This window comes from Etheostoma spectabile, chromosome 8 (genome assembly GCF_008692095.1).
Source record: "Etheostoma spectabile isolate EspeVRDwgs_2016 chromosome 8, UIUC_Espe_1.0, whole genome shotgun sequence".
Taxonomy (NCBI): domain Eukaryota; kingdom Metazoa; phylum Chordata; class Actinopteri; order Perciformes; family Percidae; genus Etheostoma; species Etheostoma spectabile.
This window is the reverse complement of record NC_045740.1, coordinates 2,562,886-2,579,682: the sequence shown is the minus strand read 5'-3', so window position 1 is coordinate 2,579,682 and position 16,797 is coordinate 2,562,886. Positions and strand designations below refer to the sequence as shown.

The 16,797-nt window shown below is 40.2% G+C and overlaps 3 protein-coding genes across 9 annotated transcripts in view; 2 read left to right on the top strand and 1 right to left on the bottom strand.

Annotated features, from left to right (window-relative positions):
- Positions 1-2,626, top strand: part of srpk2 (SRSF protein kinase 2) — a 66,683-nt gene extending 64,057 nt beyond the window's left edge. For 4 of the 7 annotated variants that reach the window (XM_032522277.1, XM_032522276.1, XM_032522273.1 and 1 more), the window contains exon 16: positions 396-2,626. In XM_032522277.1, the coding sequence (XP_032378168.1) occupies positions 396-580 (185 nt within the window). In that variant the 3' untranslated portion in view covers positions 581-2,626. Of the gene's footprint in view, positions 1-254; positions 285-395 lie in introns of all 7 variants that reach the window. The other 3 variants (XM_032522272.1, XM_032522271.1, XM_032522275.1) reach the window with 1 other exon arrangement.
- adck2 (aarF domain containing kinase 2) lies at positions 2,497-8,199 on the bottom strand. Its single transcript, XM_032522278.1, has 8 exons — positions 6,781-8,199; positions 6,307-6,453; positions 5,924-6,052; positions 5,551-5,646; positions 5,119-5,397; positions 4,232-4,360; positions 3,695-3,748; positions 2,497-3,529 (listed from the first exon to the last, which is right to left on the bottom strand). Exons 1-8 carry the CDS (start codon positions 7,651-7,653, stop codon positions 3,389-3,391), a joined length of 1,848 nt encoding a protein of 615 aa, XP_032378169.1. The 5' UTR covers positions 7,654-8,199; the 3' UTR covers positions 2,497-3,388.
- Positions 8,200-14,463: 6,264 nt separating this feature from the next.
- si:dkey-82f1.1 (DENN domain-containing protein 2A) overlaps positions 14,464-16,797 on the top strand; it is a 37,068-nt gene continuing 34,734 nt past the window's right edge. Inside the window, exon 1 of the mRNA XM_032522269.1 lies at positions 14,464-14,899. The gene's annotated coding sequence lies outside the window, so the exon portion shown is untranslated. The remainder of the gene's footprint in view (positions 14,900-16,797) is intronic.

Genomic DNA, 16,797 nt, shown 5'->3' with positions numbered 1-16,797 from the left:
TCATAATGAAGGAGCATGCCAGCCAGTACAAAGGTGTGGCTCATTCATGTGTTTTTAATAGTTTTTGGACAACAGTAGAGCTCCATAGCACAAAGGAGTAAGATGACTTTGGCTACTCAGACAATACTTGCAGAATCCATTCATTGTTGAAAACAAGTAAAAAAAGAAAAGGAAAATAAACTGTTTTGAAATTTGGGTGCACCAACCCTCTAAACTGACTGTTTTGTAACTCTGTTATTTCTGTGTTCCTTTAGTTGTAAAGTGCACTGAGACCATGTCTAATGGTGATTTTACACTTTTTAAATAAATTTGATTGATTGATTTAACTTTGCCAGTCCCTTTTCTCCCCACATCCTCCTTCTAGCATTGATTTGGCTCCCTATCGCCCCCTGCAGGTGAGCTGCGGCACATCACCAAGCTGAAGCCGTGGTCCCTGTTTGACGTGCTGGTGGAGAAGTACGGCTGGGCACACGAAGACGCCGGCCACTTTACCCACTTCCTTCTGCCCATGCTGGAGATGGTGCCTGAGAAGAGGGCCTCGGCCGGCGAATGCCTCAATCACCCCTGGCTCAACTCGTAGCCACAATCTCTGATCAGACGCCCTCCTCCCCTTGTCCACCAACAGGTAGTCCAAACATCAACTCCTGGTGGCAGCCTATGGAACAACAGCATGGAGACAGAGTCCGAGTAGATGATTAAGACTTCTTCTTTCCTGCCCTACCCCACGCATCCATTACATGCTTATCTGAGTAGGCTTACGTCCCACACAAGCCCCTCATCTTTTCCTAAAAGGAATGTGAAGACAAGCTTATGGAGATTACATGACATAGTAGCTGTGTTTTCCAAAACATCTCCTAAAAAGATAATTTGTAGATGGATGCTGCTCACGAAATGGGAGAAGTCAGGCACGATTTGAAAGAGATTTGCTTTCCTTCTTCTCTTCTGTCATCAAGATATCAGCAAGTACCTTTCATCTAATCTCCAAATTCTCAGTTTTACCTTGTTTGGATCTAGTCATGGACCACTGACAGCTGCTGATCGTTTTAATGACGTGAAAGGAAAGTCAACAAGAAGCTCCATCTTGACCTTTACATAGCCAGGGCCTCAGAGACAGACAGGTTTGTGTGTTTTTGGGAGAGATATGTGCCTGTGCTCAAGATCTGCCAACATAGACCCAAGTTTACACCATGATTTCTTTCACAAATCCGATCCCAAAAAGCCCCTCTTACCTGTTTGGTTACCCATTTACCCCCATTCTAAATGAGCTGCACGCTCCTGCTGGGGGCCACCTCAGAGAACTGGAGGGCAGCCAGTCCTCCAGGGAGCAGCCCACTGGCAGTTGCCACTCTGACAAAGACGAACAGAAAAAGTGCAGTATGAGCAAAAACACAAAAATACAATCAATTCAATGTGGAGGACGACTGCTTGGTCTTTAAAGACAATTTTTAAAATGCATGGAGAGACTGATGGATCAGCATGAATGGATATGACAAAGGGACAATGGATGCATCATTTTATTTGTTTGGCTGGTTTCTTTCCCATTTCATCACCTCTCAGACATACTGTCAGAAAGAATTATTTTAGGATATTTTGGTGCACCCTCTGAGGAAGCTGACTATGTTACAACCCCGTCTTCTCCAACTTTTGACATTCCTAAATCTTGGTCCTGTGCCATCATTCCTGACTTTGATTTCCAGGTACACTTCTGTTGAGTCCTTTTGTGGCACATTTACCTGATCTGATTGGTACTATTCCCTTTTTTTGCCCTATAGAGGAACCCTTTGATCCCTCAGCTACTCCAGAAAGGGGATGGTCACGTGGATGTTGCACTGGTCTTTGTAGATGTCCTTCAGGGATTTGAAACCTTTGTACATAGAACTGAGATCTTGCAATGCAGATAAGCAACTGTGGACAAAGTTTCAACACAAGCATCATTCCAAAAACAGAAGATGGTGTTGGCATATCTTGACTTCCTCTGATACAGTAGGGGGTGGTGGGCCCCGGGGGAATGTTCAGACTGAACAGTGCCACCTGGTGGCTGAATGAGAGTACTGCGTTGCCACACACTGCTGCTGCTCTCAGTGCCAACGCTCCAGACGTTCCACTATATCTTTCCACTTAATCTCTATTTCTCTGTCACACAAACAAACTTGCATCATCACAATTAGTCCAGTTGCCTATTTTTCGCAATAAATGAAAAAAAGATGAGTATAAGTAAATTGTGAGATATTTTTAAAAACTATTTAATTCATTAAAAAAGAAAACAACTTTTCTCTGGTTGTTGTAACTGTGACAGAATCTTGTCTTATACTGAGGTGATTGTGTTTGTCTTTTAGAGATGTTTTTATTTCTTTTGTCATCATTATTAGTGAAAGATTTTTTTACACAGCTGTCACCTCTCCCCTCCCTCCTTACTTGAACAGTGCTGCTCTGTCGGGGCTCTTGATGGTGATACAAAAAAATTCAACAGTTTTGCAATAAAGGGTATGTGATGAGTTTTTTTTGCACCAAAACCTCCTGATCTCACTCTTTCAGCCATGCTGACTGTTCTTCCTGACGACATTGACAGAATCGCGTCTCTTGTCTGTGTTTTTCATTGACAGATTTAATAAAATTGTAAATTAATGGATCCTGTGCTCTTGATGTAGTGAATTTTCTGCTTTGAAGCTACATCAGTAAACTACTTAAAGGATGAGAAAACTTATAACTGGTCACTAGAGGCAAAGGAAAGAAAAAGATCAAGTAACATAAATTCCCTTTTTATTGATATGCATAATTCATACAAGTGTACACACTATTTTAAAAGTTAAGACGTGTCAGTTGTGAGTACAACTAGCCAAAAGCTCTACATGGTCAATGTTACAGTACATTGTAATTCCCACTAAAGCAAATGGCCCATTAGACAACATTATCTAAAATACATCAAAAGATGTGAAGGATAAAACACATCCTGATATCAATATTAATCATTAAAAAGTAAAACATATGCTTTGGAGAATCAACTAGAGATTTTCACAGTATTTTCTTTTATATCGTAAATCACTACAAATGGTCTCTGATGCCATCTGTGTGTCTGCCAATGTATCGGAGTCCATTAGCACACTCGAAGTGATCCCTCATGTAAAGCGCACATGCTCTCGTTCATTAGGCGCAGTTAGACATGCCAGGAAGATCATTTTCCTTTGGGTGAAACCAGACAGTGGATGGTAAAATCCAAGAGTAACAGTGACGAAAGTTGTATACACCACCAATGTAAAAATAAATGAGGTATTTAGGGCACTGCTAAAATGTAGTGATGACACAGTGATCCTGTTCTACAGTGGAATCTTATATACACACATGTACCTTATCAATCTATGTATACAGTACATGGGCCTTAGTGTGCGTGTCAGAGCACTGAGGCACAGTTCTTTAGCAGCAGGGGTTTGATCAAATCCAAGAGGTCTAAGTTTGGGTCAAGTGACCTGCCGAGACCCTCCAGCACCATGATGGCAAACACAACGGAGGCAAAATTACTCTCCAGCTTCACCTAGAAAAACAATCAACATCAAGGTTAATAGCTCAGCAACTACCAGAGTTGTCATATCACGATTTTAATAAGCTTGATCCTTTTGGTAGTCAAAAGCTACTTCTTTATCTCTGTCCATGACAATGATTGCTCAGTCAACATAACAAATGTAACCTAATATTTTACCTTGTGTTTGATGAGTAGACCAAATACTCTGGAAAGCAAATCACCCACTTGGAACTATAACCAACAAAAATGCAGTCAAAAAAAATACATTAATAGTACTCAGTGACTGTTACTTCCTAAAGTCACTGACCCCCATGACCAACCATTACCTGAACTATGTATCAGTTACTTTACCAGAAGGTTTTCTGATAATGGATGGGCCTTTGCAAAGCAGTACTAACTGCTAAGAGGATGAGTATTACACTGAGTGAAATTTGCATGTTTTTTACACAGGGACAGGGGGAACAGGAAAGAAATCAAATAAAAGAAACAAAAGTCCTTATAAGATCATAGTCGAGCCCACAAGAAGCACAAAGGAGATGCCAAACTATAGTATATTGTAATAATCACAGAACGACGGCAATATTCTATTTACTTTCAAATGTGACATAATAGTTCAATAATTAATTAGTAACGTGATGACCATGACCATCATCATGCAACCTAGAATCAGAAACAAATCAGACACAATAAGAATGCACAAATCAAGGATAGTACCTTTCCCAGAGAAAGGGTTCTGCTGAGGGCTTGATCCACCAGCTGGGCCATCTCCTTCTTAAACTGTGGCACGTCTTGGCACTCGTTGGCCCGAGCATGATTCAGGAGCAACTCTGCCACTCGATCACCCTGGAGAAAGAAAAACAAAACCGCAGTCACAGACCTACAGATTACACTTCTTTCTTGTTTGCCATTTTTAAGGATTTTAAGGAGTTGACTGGATTTGCTGTGGCAAAAAAAGTTTAAAATGTACAAATGTCTAAAAAATAAATAAATAAACGTTTTAAAGTTCCTTTAAAAGTGGGAAATGTCTAAATTTCCACACAGATTTCTCCCTGAAATTCCTGATCTTTAAAACATCTATAAAACGTGTCATTTTATTCAAGAAAGTAGATGGCCAGGTAATGCTCCTTTCAGTCAGAATCATTTCCACACACAGTAACGGTACCCTGTGCAGGCTTTTTGTGTTTTATCGTCTCGGTCATGCAGCAAAAACAAATTGCCGTTTGGGGACAGATAAAGATTGAACAGTAAATACTGTGATAGTCACTTTAGTGCAAGTGCACATACAAATCAACAAATTTAACATTAAACACATTTTGTTAAATGAAATTAATTAAACTGCTATAAATAGTTCAAACTAATTGTTTGATCATACGTTGAAGCATCCCAGCCATCCATCGTAAATAAACTAAAAATAAATATATGAGATTTTTAAAATGATTTGGTGTGAACTAGCATGTGTGACAGTTTAGGTGCTAAATAAAACATTGCTTGAATCCGAGTCTTTCTGTTGATGTCCAGTCAGATGAGATGTACAGTATCCAGGCTATTCTACAGTCGTAGTTCAGCCTAAAACGTCATGTATGTACTCTTTCCCTCATTACCTGATGCAGCACCACAGCCGTGAAGACAGCTTTTAAGTTGGCAAGATCGTTGTCACTGAGCTGGGCAACGATGCCAGCGTCCAGCAGCACCAACTGAAGAGGACACGGGTCTGGTCTGAAGCTGACCACCACCGTGTCCCACAAGTCAGTGAGGGTGGCCTTACCAGGGGCCTCCCCTGATGTACCAGCACTGTCACTGGAACCAGGAGGAGGCTGACAACAGTGGACCAGAATGTTCCCGGGATGGAGATCCCCGTGCACGAAGTTGTCCACAAAAACCTTGAATGCAGACATATAGATGGAGACAGTGGATGTGAACATGGAACAGATCAATATCATCTGACATAGAAACACATTCACACACATTATGAATGACAGTTATGGTAACAATTAATCAAATGCAACTGATATCCAGCAGGTGACGTATCTCACCATCTTCAGCATGGTCTCGACTCCCATCCTGGCTATTCTCCGCTTCACCTCCTGAGGAATCTCAGAGCTCAGGTAGTTGGATATGGGCTCACTCTCCTGAACAAAAGGTTGAATATGAATGAAAAAGTGTTGGCCTCATTCAAAACGAAATTCAGTCAACCAGAATAAGTCTATATTCCCCAGAAACCCCTTACATTGTATCACATTATTTCGAGTTTGCTTAAGAAGACAATAGTTCGTAAGTCATAGAAGTGTACATTTGATATTCTAATAGATGTCATTTGTTTGTACTTTATCTGTGGAGCTCAATCTATTACTCACTCAAACACAAAGTCACATTTTCTATATATATTTGAAATCCTTCCATACTCACTTCAAAAGTTTCCACTAAGATGGTACTAGTGACAAATGGCGGAAAGGTAGTGGGGAACTTGACATAATCCACATTGCGGAAATTTTCCTGGAAACGCTCAATGTTCCTGGCTTCAAAACGGAGATCAATCTGAAATAAATGAACACTGAAATGATTAGACTTATGTTCTATGAGATTGTCTTTTCATGCTGTTCTTATAGGCACCTTAGTTATTTTACTTGTTACACTCCAGCCTCTGTACAGACATGCAAATACATTTGAAGCTGTCTTTATTGATGACAAAGAGACAAATCATATGTGTAATTTAACCAATAACGTGAGCACAAAGTTAAAAGACTTAAATTCTGTATTATTTCTAGATGTGGGGGTCTGAATATTCCTACCTGTTTGGTCATAAGCTTCTCAAACTCCTCTACTATTTCACACAGACTGAGCCACTTGAGTCCGGGCAGGCATTGTAGGAGCCGACTGCCCGCTTTCATCAGCAGGAGGTCAATTTCCACCTGCCTCCTGACGCCTGGATGGATCACCTGTGATACCACCGAAAACAATTCATAAGAATCAGCTGACAGGCTCACAAAATGTATGACAGTCCGACATGACAAACAGAACATGAAGGCATGATCCAGTATTATCAACAAGGATGCAACATGAACACACTAGGGGTGGGAATCACCAGACACCTCCCGATACGATGTCATCACAATACTTATGCCACAATACAATATTACTGCGATTTTAAACATATTGCAATATTCTGTGATATATTGCAATTAATAACCTTTTTCCAATTTCTAGTTTTTCCCAATTTCAAACGATGTCCCCAAAAGGACTTGTTTTAAGATTTTCACACTCACCTTGATAGCCACAGGTATCATATGCTCCTTCTCTGCACTGCTCTCCTCGTGTTGCCCCTCTGGGTGACTTATCTCCTCATACTCCTCCTCCTTACTCCCCCTCCAGAGCTGACACATGGACCTGACTACTCCTCCCAGACCAGGGATCTCCCAGGCTTCTAGCAAGTCTTCTTTCTCCATCTCCTCCACCAGCAACTGGAAGGCTGGGTCCTCCACCTTGTCCGCCTTCGCCCAGCCTCTGTACACCTGTGCCACACATCCTGAACCCACTGGCTCTTTGCTTTCAAACACTAAAACACTTCGCCAGGCCTCTCCGAAAGCCCTCCGGAGACACTGCTTGGTGTGGGCCCAGGGGTGAGGGCGCACCTTCACGTGAAGCATGGAGAAGCGCTCACAAAACTCCTGAGAGAACATGTCCCGCCTGGTGCTGGCCCACTGCCCCAGCTTGATGAAAGTGGGCCCAGATGTTTCAGTAACCCACAGCAAAGCATCCAGCCAGCAAGATGCCAAGCGAGTGGACACCAGAGCCAACGGGAAGAGGAGGAGCAGGGGGGAAAATTTGAGGAGCAGCACCAATGCACGAAGTCCGAGGCGGAGAAAAAATACAAGTTTGTGGACTTGGACTTTAGCCAGAGACTTTTTATCAGCTGTTTGGCGTGGAAGAGTTGCTTCCTGGCATATTGCTGCACAGGATGATACATTAACTGCACCCCAACATAGTAATGTAACCTTGGGTATCTGGGTTAAAATCTGCCCTCTTTTAGCAAAACATGCCCTGGGGCTGTGGACGAGTCTGCTTCTGGTGAAGGAGCCTGCTCTCTGGAAAGTGTACCTCAGGTTGAGGACCGCTCTCGCTTCAAAGATGATCATCATGCCAGCTGTTCGCTCAGTCCAGGAGGTGACGTTTTTGTCCACATGTGCTTGTCTTTTATTACAAAACACCTTTTTGCAAAATCATCAGCAAAGGACGACTCCAAACTCGGATGGTAATCTGCACTCTGTGGTCCCCAAGTAAAAATCTACGAGAGGCGAGCTCGATTAATGCTAACGTTAACGTTACATTAAACTAGCTAGCTAGCTAATTTAACGTTACTACAACATCATTTAACTTACACAGTCAATGGTAGTTACTGTGTTTCCTGTAAACGGGGGGAAACTGGACTGCTTCTTGTCCCACTGTCGACGAGTGACACATTTTATGGTTCAGTTGGCGTTACTGTAAATTACCAGCCAAAATATCATCCATCTCCACAACGTAACTCTACGTATTAAAATAAACTCTCCACTCGGAGTGCACGATCCGTCCTGCGCATGCGCCAGATGTCGTAATTCCTGATGAACGAGGATTTACGACACTGAACGATCTGTTCCACAGTAGCGTTCTGCCGTTGCCGTTAGCCTTCACCGGAAAGCTAACAGCTAATTCGGGAACTGCTAGCTGAGAAAGCATTCGTTAGCCGGGAAGCTAACGCAGGTTGAGGCCAACCGTCCTCTTAATACATCCACGAGGCTAACGGCTGACCTCTACAACCATCATAGATCGTGCCGTATGCAGATCTATACAGGCAGCACAGATCGTGTACCGATGTATTAGCTAAGAGAACCATTAGCCTCCACCGGGAAGTTGACGCTAGTTTAGCCAACAGCTATTTCGGCAAACTGCTAGCTGACAGCTTAATTCAGTCTAAAATAACGTTACTCAAACTAAACACTGGGAAAAGCAGGCTACAGCTAAATTAAGACGTTACAGTATTAAAAAGACAAGTATTGAGTGATTGTATTTTAAATGAGCACAATTAACGTAGAACTGGCGTAACAGCTGTTATATCTATATTTTAACGATTTTGAGGGTATTTTACATGCTATCTCGGCTAGTGGTTAGCTGAATTAGCATTTAACTAAACTAACGTTAGCTTTCCGTTGGAGGCTAACGGCAGACCGCTACTTTGTCGTAAAGCCTCGTACATCCGGATAATCATCTGCGCATGCGCAGGACGCATCGTGTGCCGATAGTACACTTTCTTTAACTGTGTAGCGATGGAGTTTTGCACACTATCCCATAGACTGTAGATGCACTATCCACACTGTCCGCAAAAAAGAAGCAGAAAGCTTGTAAAGCATTGTCGGAGGAACAGAGAAAGAGGAAACGGCAGACACAAGTAAACATTGGCGCTGCCAAATATCTATTCCGAAGCTGTAGGTGGGACTCTATAGATATATTAATATAGCTCTAAACATGCGAGCAAAAAGCAAGAAAAAAATGGCCAAAACTGCATAGCACCCCCTTGAAAGCTGTTTTCAATTAGGCCAATAGAGATAGTGTAAGTGCGTAAAAAAAATCTCCACAGTTTCCACTATTTTAATACTTCTTTTTTTTTGTTACCCAAAAGTGACTTCAGTAGACATTTAAATTCTAAGAGAAAATGTGCAAAATTAGGAGATGAGTTAGAACATTTCTGTTTGTAAATATAAAATTCGGCATACAGAATAATTCAATTAATTAGATACTTAAGAGCACCATTACCTGAATTATTGTAGAAACAGATGATATCTTTAAGGCTAAAAAGGAGTAGACAAAGTTGGTGGGTTCACAAAAAGACTCCAAATCTGTCCCAAATCTTTTGGATATTTCACAATCACAAAAGAGGTGAGATATTGTTTCAATATTCTGTTTACAAAACGTACAGGAAAAGTCAAGGTTGGCCAATTTACCAACAAGGTGATTAATAGGGTATAGGTTAATGTCAAATTTTGAAGTTTAGCCTACTTCCTTAGCTTTGTTAGAAACACAGTATTTGTACGGTAGAAGCCAAGCCCTTCTCCAATTTATGTTTTCAATTTGAAATTTCCACACAAACTTGCCTCTTGGCATAACTGTATTCTTTCTCTGCAAAATTCGGCGAATATGCTTAGTTCAATTCCATTCAATAATAGCCTAGTAAAGGCTGTAATATATCGTTTGCATCATAAGTTAAGTAGTTTTTTAGTTTTTAAGTCCATTTTTTAACCAATTCACTTTAAAAGTCGGCTTTAACACGATTGTTAGAACTGAAACAAAAACTCTGACATGCTACTATGGCAACGCTAGTCTCTAGTAGCCTACACTTTTTTTTTTTTAAGTGCAGAGACGTCAACCGCCCTGCAGATGGAGACATGTTACACATTATTTTGGGTGCCCTGTCCGTTTGTCTCCTTTCTCCTCCTACCAGAAGGACGCAAAGGAAGCACGGAACGTAAAAAGGTGCAAAGGTGAGCATAGGCCTACTATTTGAGATAGCTGCCGGCTTTAACTACACAGCAGACATTTTAACATATAGAAGGAAAAAGCCCAGCTGGAGCAAGAACCTTAAGGACGTCTCTGTTCTATTACGTGTCACAGGAAGCCCTTTTTCAGTGAGCCAGCATGTAGAATACCAACTCCCTGGAGCTGGCTCATGTAAATGGAACACAGCCTTCCTCACTGCTGTCTAAAGAATGGCTACTGCGAAACATTTATTTTCGCGGCGGTAATGCTCCAAATAGCTGGTTGCTAACTGCCATTCAAAAACAGCAGAAGAAGAAGATTTATTTTTCGTAGTAAAAGAGAATTAGGCCTACAACTGAAATAAACCTACCCCAGAAGTTAAAATGCTATTAAATAAAACAAAAGCAGGTTATGATTCTTTTTGTTTCTCAATTTAGCAGAGCAGACCTTAGCAACAAAGAAACCTAGCAAACTTTTTAACATAGCAGTTTCAAAACAGAAGTTGGCGTCAAGAGCTTTGCAGGAGAAAGTGAGATAAAAAGAGAGGAACAAGTGTGTTTTTAAAATGCTTTATTTTTATATATGCACTGAATTGTCTTCGGTGAGATTTTTTGGGGAAGTCGAAGAGCAGCAACCCTGGGTTATGGGGCTGCAACTAATGGTTGTTTTTCTTATCAATTTCCTGACAATTTTTTTTGATTAGTCGATTAATCCTTCCCTATTATAGGCTTTAAAATTGCAATTTTATTTAAAGCTTTAGTGCATAACCTTTGGATACAATTGAACGTCTGTTACATTCAAGCAATTTTTGCCATTTTATCTGTCAAGTAACCTTGTCTACGTACCCTGTCTGTTTAGTCTGTTTTGTCTTGTCTGTATGCAACCAAAACTGTAAAGCGTCTTTCAGTGTCTAGAAAGGCGCTATAAAAAATACATTTATTATTATTCTTATTATTAAAATTATTTTCAAAAGAGTAATTATTGGAAGGCTGTATAACATGGACGCACCGACAGTGTTGTTGTCATTACTTAGAATTCATCATGGGGGCGACAAAAACTGCACTAGTAGCTTCAAGTTCTAAGGAATTAATGCAACAACATTTTGTAGCTGGCTGTTGATCAGCTGTCGTTAGGAATGTTATTTGGGCAGAGCAGAGTGAACAGTAAGCTATATGTGGTCTGGACATTAACATTATTTTTACTGTCTATGGGCGTTAATGGATGTGGCATTAACAAGTACTTCCTGGTAGGATATGCAGTCCATTCCTAAACAAAAGTTCCTCAATGATGACTTAAGAGCTGCTTTATTATTTTTCTGCAGTATTGGTATGGCCAGTGGTGGAAAAAGTATTTGGATCCTTTAATGCAGTAAAAGTACTAATACTGCACTGTTAAAATACTTACAAATCTTGCATTCAAAAACTTACTTAGAAAAAAGTATGTAAGTAGTATCAGCAAAATGTACTTAAAGTTAAAGTATTCTGCAGTAAAATGTCCCAGATTAGAGTTTTTGTATTAGCCTCTATATGGTGTTTCTGGATTAATATTGCTGCTGCATTATTGTGTATGTTGCATACTGCGATAGATGTTTAACGTTGTGCTCATTTTAACTCCTTCATATAGGCTATGGTTGGGTAGTTTAATCTACAGCAATGCATCACATTCTATAAGATCATCATATGTTTGTAGCATTGACTGTCCTGTGAGAACAACATATCTCTAAAAAGCCAACTTTTCATGAGCTCAGAAGAATTTTAAAAACAATTTTTCAGCTTTGTGACAATGTTTTTTCCAGCTGATCCAATAGGGGTTATTTAGCTTAAGTAGTAGGAGAATTTTCTCAACACATAAAGGAATAATTCATCATCAGTGTATCACAAACTTTAAAAATCAACACACCTGGTGATACATGGTTTTCGCTGGACCAGAAGGGGAAGATAAACTGTAATCTGAAAAGTACCTGAAGCTGTTGGATATTTTTAGAGGAGTAGAAGTATAATGCTTTATAACATGGAAATACTCAAGGAAACTACAAGTAGACATACTTTAAATGTGTACTTAAGTACTGTACTTGAGTGTACTATGTGTACTTCATTACATTCCACCACTGGGTATGGCTGGCACAATTAATGTATTTGGACTCATATATAAAAGGAGGAGGAAGGGAAGAAAACACACCCTGGGTTTGATTTTATTGTCATTTCCTCTGCTTAAACCAGAGGTCTTGCAATCAGCCTGCTATGCACCATCAAGAACTGAGAACTTGTCCTAGCCATGTTCCCAGTCACGGTGTGCGTCCCCTAGACAGTGGGCTTGGTACGCTCCCAGGATCCCATCTGTAGGCCTGATAGAGGACTCAGCAACACAATAAGATGGGATAAACGCCAAACAGATGTTACCAGCCCCCACTTCCCACCCTGTTCTCCCCACAGCTATTGATGGAAAAGCCAGGCTTTTTTAGATCTCTCTTGCATTTCAAAGGCGAGGTCAGGGTTTGGGCTCAGAGGTCGACAGGATAGCTGCAGAGGTGATGCTGGTAGAAGCTTTATAAAGGCTGTTCAGTGAAATGACTGTATGAATGCAGATGAAGCTCCTATAAATTCATTTGTATACTTATCTGTATACTACATTTGAAGAGTAAAATGAAATTATAGGGCAACACTGATACCCAATCTTATGTGTACTTGTGCAGTTTTCATGCATGTGTGTCTTTGTTCTTTTGCTTATGTGTGCAGTTGTGTACCTTTTAGTGGTGGAAAGTAACTGTGGACAGATCATATACTTAATTACACAAGTCCTATACCTGTGTGTAATTTTGAGGTACTTGTACATTAGAAGTATTTTTAGTTGATATTATACTCTACTTCAGTTTAGAGGGATTTTTTAATTTCTTGTTCTATTACATTATTTGAGAGCTATAGTTAGTTAAGAGATAAGATAATCGTTCGTTAGTCCAACAGTGGGAACATTTACAGTATTACAGCAGCAAAGATGGTAGTTCACTAAGTGTTCAATAAGGCATTATTAAAAAAATAAGAATAAAAACATTAAAAAAGATATGTCAAAACATGATCATCTTATAAAATAATATTCATTGTTTTAGATTAAACCACCAAACAGTGTATAAAGTAGTTACAACAAAAAAAGCTACATTATAACATAAAAAGGCTTTGTACGACCAACAGTCCAAATCCTGAGATATGCAATTTACAATCACAAAACACAAAGAAAAGAAGACAAATAATCACATGTGACAAATTAAAACTAAGGAATGTTTGGTATTTTTGCCTGAGACATGACCTTAAAGATTAAACAATTGTTAAAATTGTTGCTGATTGATGTTCTGTCTGCTGTTCTGATATATCAATACTGTAGATAGTATCTCTTTGCCCTAACTTCACTGAAGCAACTCTATAACAACATTTTAATAATTAAAATATTAACGTATAGAATGGCACTTTAATGGCAACCTTACATCAAATGGGAATTTCTGAGTGTCTTGTGCATCATTAAATATTATATATACATATATATTATATATACATTAGTGTGTGTGTATATACAGTATGTATATATACAGTATGTATGTCTATATACAGTATATATACAGTATATATATATATATAGTATACCACGTAATCAATAAAAAAATTGTAGGCTTTAAAAATTGACCATAACATACATTTTAAATATCTGACTTGCCATAGAGGGTACATTCGGTTGAACAGGTTCATTATTGATCATAGTGGTCATCAGTATGCATGTCCAGCCTTGTTCCCTCTCTCACTCTTTATTTCTCTCCACTCTTTCCACAGGAGCTTTGAGCCCTGGACCCATACAAATGACACTTCTATGCCGGGGCCTGATGGCGAGCTGAACTCACCAGTTAGTATTCTCTCACTAAGCAGAGGTCAGCGGTAATCAAAGCAAACACTGCCAAAACACTTTCTTTCACTTTCTGTCTGCGCACACTTAGTCTCACCTCTCACAGCATTCAGCACACCACCTATGCTTCTGCACTACTTTTTGTTGTTGTTGTTGTTGCTGCTGCTGCTGTTGTTGTTGACTGTCACGTGAACCAGTAAACAAAGTCTTTGCAGAGATAAAATAGTTAACATGTTGTCCCCTCATCGAGAGAGGAATTGAAGCCCTTGGGCTTCTTTAATTGGTTCCCGGAGGAGGCTGTTATTTATGTATTCAGTTGTGTTCAGTTTTGCCCCTTCCTGCTCCATTCCTTTTTTATTTTATTTTAGCAGGACACTCCGTTTCCCCGGCAACTAGGGCTCCAATCGGCCAGCCAGCTGCAGATTAGTTCAGTGGTTGGGGGTTTAAGGTGGGTGGGAGGGTATGTGGAGCGGGGTGATGATGGAAAATGGAGAGGGAGGAGAGAGAAAGCAGGAGGGCGGAAGGGTTAAAGGGAGGGGGGTGGGAAAAGTTTGAGTAGGGGAGAGAGAAAGAGAAGGAGCCAGCGTCATTCAGAGATAGGAGTCCGAATGAGTGAGTGTATGTTTAAGAGCTGAGTGTGGAGAAAGAGCTGTAAACATTTTAGCCTGGAGGCTGGATGGGAGGAGGGATTTCCCTAACTTTGTGCTTTTTTTCAAACATTTTGTGCACTTGGAGCAGCACTCTGTCTTTCTCTGTGTGTGTATATGTGGGAAGTGCAGGCAGGGGCTATGCAAAGTGAGAGAAGTCAGAGGCAGGGGTAGGGGTGTACAAACCGGGAAGGAGAGAGAGAGAGCTATAAAGGGGGGTAAAGGCAAATTACTCGGAAGGAAAGGAACCATGCAAGTGGATGCTGTCTTCTGCGGGGTCAGGTTACGCAAAATGAGAAACTACTCCAAGAGCACTTCATCAGGGCTCACCCAGCTCAGAAAGGTAATGGGAGGAGTTCAAATGTGTCTGTGTGTGACAATGTATGTTTGCATGTACTTTTTAAAATGTTCTCAAAAACAAAGTCAGTAAAGTTGTAGTAACAATTTGTTTTCCAATTGAACATATTGAACACATACTTTATATGCTATACTTTCTTTGACCTGCATAGTCTGACAATCATTTATATCGCATTGATTAATGATCCACCTTCATGCATGTGCATCAGCTTAGCCTTCTCACATATTCTCTGCACTCTAAATGCATGTTTGCGCGTGACCTTGAATGTGTCAGTATGTGTGTGTCCATGAACAGAATTTACTTACATGCTTCTTTGAATCTATATAGATGGTAAATGTTTTGTCAATGTTTATTTGAGCCATATTTCATTCTGGACCGCTTTGGCTCCAGTTAAAGTATGCCTGAGTGTTGCTCAAGTAGTTAGTCTCAAACTGTCTGCACCAAGTCCATTACTGCTGCCCACAAGAGCTCATAGGTACCTCACTGAAGTACCCCCCCCCCACCCCCACACACACACACACACCACACACACACACACACACACACACAAACTCAAAAGCTGTCAGCTACTATCTGCTTATTAAATGAAAAGAAAATGTAGAAAGATGGTTTGATGACCATTTGGTGAAAAGTGTGTACACTAAAACCAACACACACACACAAACTCAATGACTGTCAGCTGTCAGCTCATATCTGCTTATTAAATGAAAAGAAAATGTAGAAAGGTGGTTTGTGGACTATTTGAAGAAAAGTGTGCACACTAAAACCAACACATTCCAAGGAGGGGGAGAGAGAAAAGAGGAAAGAATAAGTGAGATGAGCATTCTTCACTGTGAACAAAGGCACCTCTTCATGCAGCGTCCCAGTGCCTGTATTGTTGTGAGGAGGCAGGCAGGGGTGGATACCTCCCCAGGGAGGACAGAGGAGTTCAGGGGGCTCTGAAAAGTCAGCTTGTCAAGGATCAGGGATAACAAGGTGTTTGTAGATTCATGATCAGGCATGATTGAAACAGTTGGTTGCAAATGGGTTTGGAAGTTTTACAATGGACCTGTGGTCATACAACGGCCAGTGCCAAAGTGCCGGTTAATATTTGGAGGTATGATCTTAATAGTTAAACCTACAACTCATTTTTTTATTTAACCACCTTCTGCTTTTTGGTCTTGAAAACACTCTGATGCACATGAAATGATGCATTTTGAATATCCAGCGGCAACAGCAGTTTGTTTGATGTGTAGACAAACTTGACAATTAGCACGAGCGACAGTCCCAGTGGCTAAACAGACACAGAAAAACAGCACTACCTGCAAAATCAGTCTTTTTCACATATGAATTAATGAACAAATTACAAAGATATCACAATGTTGGCCACACTGTTTGATTGCTAAGTGGTTAGAGGAAACAGCTGTACAAAGAACACCAGCTGTTTAAATGTAACTTAAGAAATGTATATGTTCCAGGAGAAATAAAAAGGATAATGATAATTCATATCCTTTACTGACAAAAAATAGTATTAAACTTGCAAGACCAACTTCTTCTTCTCTTGATTGCTGAATTGTTACCTCACTGCTCCCAAATGATAATTCTGGGATTTGCAAGTAACAGGCATGGCTTTTACATTACATTTCTTAAACATTTCCTTTTATAGACATTAATTGTTTTTTAGGTAAATAGGTTTTATTTACTAATGCATTGAGCAGGTTAATGTATAGACCTGATTAGCAACTCATGATATGTTTTCCGACGGAGGTGGCCCTTACTACTGCCATCTGCAACCAGAATAAAGATTAGATTAGATTAGATTCAACTTTATTGTCATTACACAGGTACAGGAACTAGGCAACGAAATGCAGTTTAGGTCTAACCAGAAGTGCAATAGCAGTAAG